The sequence below is a fragment of the Apium graveolens genome, chromosome 1, assembly GCF_009905375.1.
Source record: "Apium graveolens cultivar Ventura chromosome 1, ASM990537v1, whole genome shotgun sequence".
Lineage (NCBI taxonomy): Eukaryota > Viridiplantae > Streptophyta > Magnoliopsida > Apiales > Apiaceae > Apium > Apium graveolens.
Window position 1 is genome coordinate 80,082,598 of NC_133647.1, and position 3,300 is coordinate 80,085,897.

At 32.0% G+C, this 3,300-nt stretch overlaps 1 protein-coding gene across 3 annotated transcripts; it reads right to left on the bottom strand.

Annotated features, from left to right (window-relative positions):
* Positions 1 to 349: 349 nt before the first annotated feature.
* Positions 350 to 2,807, bottom strand: LOC141664679 (ubiquitin-like modifier-activating enzyme 5). Of its 3 annotated transcripts, none has more exons than XM_074470637.1 (4): positions 2,630 to 2,807; positions 1,895 to 1,963; positions 859 to 1,011; positions 350 to 674 (listed from the first exon to the last, which is right to left on the bottom strand). In XM_074470637.1, exons 1-4 carry the CDS (start codon positions 2,642 to 2,644, stop codon positions 624 to 626), a joined length of 288 nt encoding a protein of 95 aa, XP_074326738.1. In that variant the 5' UTR covers positions 2,645 to 2,807; the 3' UTR covers positions 350 to 623. The 3 variants fall into 3 exon arrangements, 2 of the variants coding, with proteins under 2 accessions (XP_074326738.1, XP_074326741.1); XM_074470640.1 differs by lacking the exon at positions 2,630 to 2,807 and adding an exon at positions 2,373 to 2,623; XR_012552038.1 differs by lacking the exons at positions 859 to 1,011; positions 2,630 to 2,807 and adding an exon at positions 2,373 to 2,623.
* Between the last annotated feature and the right edge of the window lie 493 nt (positions 2,808 to 3,300).

Here is a 3,300-nt window from a genome sequence, read left to right on the forward strand (position 1 = left end):
TGGTTCGATAAAACTAGGGAATCTGCTAACAACATTTTATAATTTAATTATGACAAAGTATTTAATATCCGTTTTTTATTTCTAAATAAATTTATTATAGATTTATTTAAATAAATGCATGATGAATATATTTTGATGATTTTTAATAAATTTCATGTTATACTCAGCACTCTGAGCTTCTAATTTATTAAAATTTGCCTAGCAGCTCTGGGAATAACACCTGCATCACTAGGAAACTCCTCATTCTGAACACGGAATATACGAACTATTAGCTACAGAGAAACTAATATAGCATTAAAACGAAAAATACTATTGCTCCACAAACATTAACCTTTTTTCTCGCTCCTCCTTAAAACATAATGATAGATAACTATACATCAAACATTTTTATACAAACACTCTAAGAAACATTTTTTCTGCTAAACTAATTGACATTGCATTTTTGGTTGTTTATCCTTGGGTATTATCTTCAAAAGCTTCACCTGCCCTCTCATCTCTGACTTGTTATTCATTATCAAAGCACCAGAATAAATGCCATTCTTCAAAATTCATAAAATACACAATGTGGAAGGCTACATCATTTAGTCCTAGTAAGAAGCAACTAAAACAGTTTAAGAAATGAGTCAAAGTAGAAAGTATAACTCCATCCATGTTTGTTTAAGCTCATTGCAAGCCTGTGCAAAGAAAAAAATTCATTTTAGCTACATAATTAATAGATAGAAAATAACAAAAAACTGGCATCAAATCTTTATCCTGTTATATTTCTGTTTTTTATATTAGTTTACTTAACATAAAAACATTATAACTAAAAAATGTTCCTAGGGTAAAACTGGTGAGCAAGCAATAATGCATCCTCACCTGATTTACTACCATTCTTGCTTCGTAATTATCAACACAGCTTAAAACAAGATCAACCCCAGTACCGTCTTTGCTCGGGCTATATGTTTTATTTGTAAGACTTGCCATGAAAGTTTCAAAACCTTGAACTGTTGTAATATTAAGTGTATAGCTCTAAAACACAACAGAAACCAATTAGTTTAAGAAAGTGGAGCAAATTACTGAAACATCCGATTGCAGGTGAGATGTGTTATTTTACGCAGCATAGACATCACATGTTAGTATTTACTTCATCCAAATTTTAAATTAAAAAGAGGGGCATAAACAGACAACTGAAACATTTTAAGTAAGCCCAGAATATGAAATAATAGGACAATGTCAGGAAGAGATTGATCAATACAATATTTAAGAGATTATAGATAGATCAGATATAGAATCGCAAAGAACTAGAGAGAAAATTGGAGAAATAGTTAAAGAAAGATGAGAGAGATAAATTGCAGAAGAATCCTGGAGAGAGAAGAAAATTCAGATTTCTAGTGTTAAACTTTAGGGACACACATATAATTATTTAACATAATTGACAAGGTAATATTACTATTAGGTGACTAATACAAATATAGAAATCATATTTCTTTTATTCCACATCTGGAAACACAAAGTGAACATACTTTCCAACTACACATATCCAGTTCTCTTTTCAAGGATATCCTAGCTCAAAAAAGCTTGTCATCAAAATTATCCTTCGCCTGATGCTCAATAATTTACTGTTGAGACAACTGACAAGCTGTATGATATCTCATACAATCCTATCTTAAGACATAGACGAGTCGGAAATTCTGACTTTTTGTCACTTGAAACTAAACATCAGTTCCGCATTCAGGAGATATGCCAACTTATAGAACCCCTACTTCCTGGTTATAATCTTAAACTCAGCCTTTTAAACATAAAAGAATCCAAACAAACTTTCTTCATATATATGAACCCAAAAAAATATGTTGTTATATTAGGAAACAGTAAAAGACTTGAAGACTCTATGGCCGAAATATGAAGCATCTACCTCTAACACACCATCTGGATTTATGTCTGAAAGAGTTTGAACAGCAGCATCAGTCTTGGTCATACCGCACTGTAAAAGGTAATCAAGTTGCATATCTTAGTTACTGAAAATTAATCTCTTCTCAACTGAATAGAGTTAGCTGCTTTACAAAATTGAAATATAGATTATTAAATAGTACACTAAAGCAAGCATCATAGAGATTCTAAATATGTTATATATCAAGAAACTATTGTTACAAGAACTGAACAAGTCTTAATAAGAAATGAGTATCAGAAAATTCAACTTGTAATTATATATAATCCAAAGTTCAAGCGAGATGATAAAAAATGGAATTCTTAAGAATCACCTGCTCTGGACGAAAAAATAGTCTATTCATGTTAGCTAACTCCACTTTATCATAATCATACAACAAGTGAAATAAGTGAAAATTGGCAGAAAAATTGGCAGAAAAATAAGTAAAACAATCAGGAATTCATACCAATAGAATATGATACAGTGGATGGGAAATCTGTAACCACACCCATCAACGGAGAACTGAGAGTTGTCCTTGGTTACAGGAATATCGGATACATATGGCTCACAGGATAAAAAAACAGATATATAAAAAGAAGCCAGAAAATTAAATAAGTTGAGGAATCCATAACTAATAGTCTGTGGTGTTGATCATAATATCACATAGAAACCAGTACTAAGAAAATGACAAGTTAATTCAAATGTTCTGAAATTATTTCATACCAGTTGTAAGCACATATGCTCTAAAATTTCAAAGCTACAAAATTAATCCAATTGTTGAAAAGCTATAGAAATATCTAGGATAAATGTAAAAAAGGAGATTTCTCTTTCAGATGCAACTTTACGGACCAAAAAGACTGGTAGAGATTCAATCAGAATTTTCGCCATTCACTTAAATAAGACTTTTAACAAAAGAAGCTTTAAGTACAGCTGAACACTTGTTAAAAATCATGAGCTTGTTCGGTTGAGATGTTAGAATGTCGGCAACCTCAAAAATTTGAGTAGTACTAACACCTTCCAAATTGAACGAGAGTAATTCTTCTATTACATTCTCACTTTTTTCTGCTAATTTCTGCTCTCTCTCATCAGCACGTGACATAACATTAGCCATAGTGGAGAGATGAACGTTCATGTCTTTCATGAAAGATTGTAAGTTAGAAATTTTAAAACCTGCAGGAGTAACAATTTTCTTCACTCCTTTTTTATTGGAGGTTTTTTCAAGTTTTGCTTTCTTTGACGGGGGAGCCTCAGACTCAACGGTATCAGTGGCATTGTCACCTATAACATCTTCCTCGGCATCACTTGAGTCAAGAGTGATTTGAGCAGGAGCTGATTTTTCCATGTTACTAACCGCATCAACAAAACCTTTAGCCGGTTTTCCAGTAGCATAGTCT

Excerpts from the sequence above, each read along its gene's own strand:
- LOC141664679 (XM_074470637.1), bottom strand. Across the intron at positions 1,012-1,894 it reads ATCCAGATGGTGTGTTAGAG|AGCTATACACTTAATATTAC; the intron begins GTAGATGCTTCA and ends GTTGTGTTTTAG. Across the intron at positions 675-858 it reads CAAGAATGGTAGTAAATCAG|GCTTGCAATGAGCTTAAACA; the intron begins GTGAGGATGCAT and ends TTCTTTGCACAG.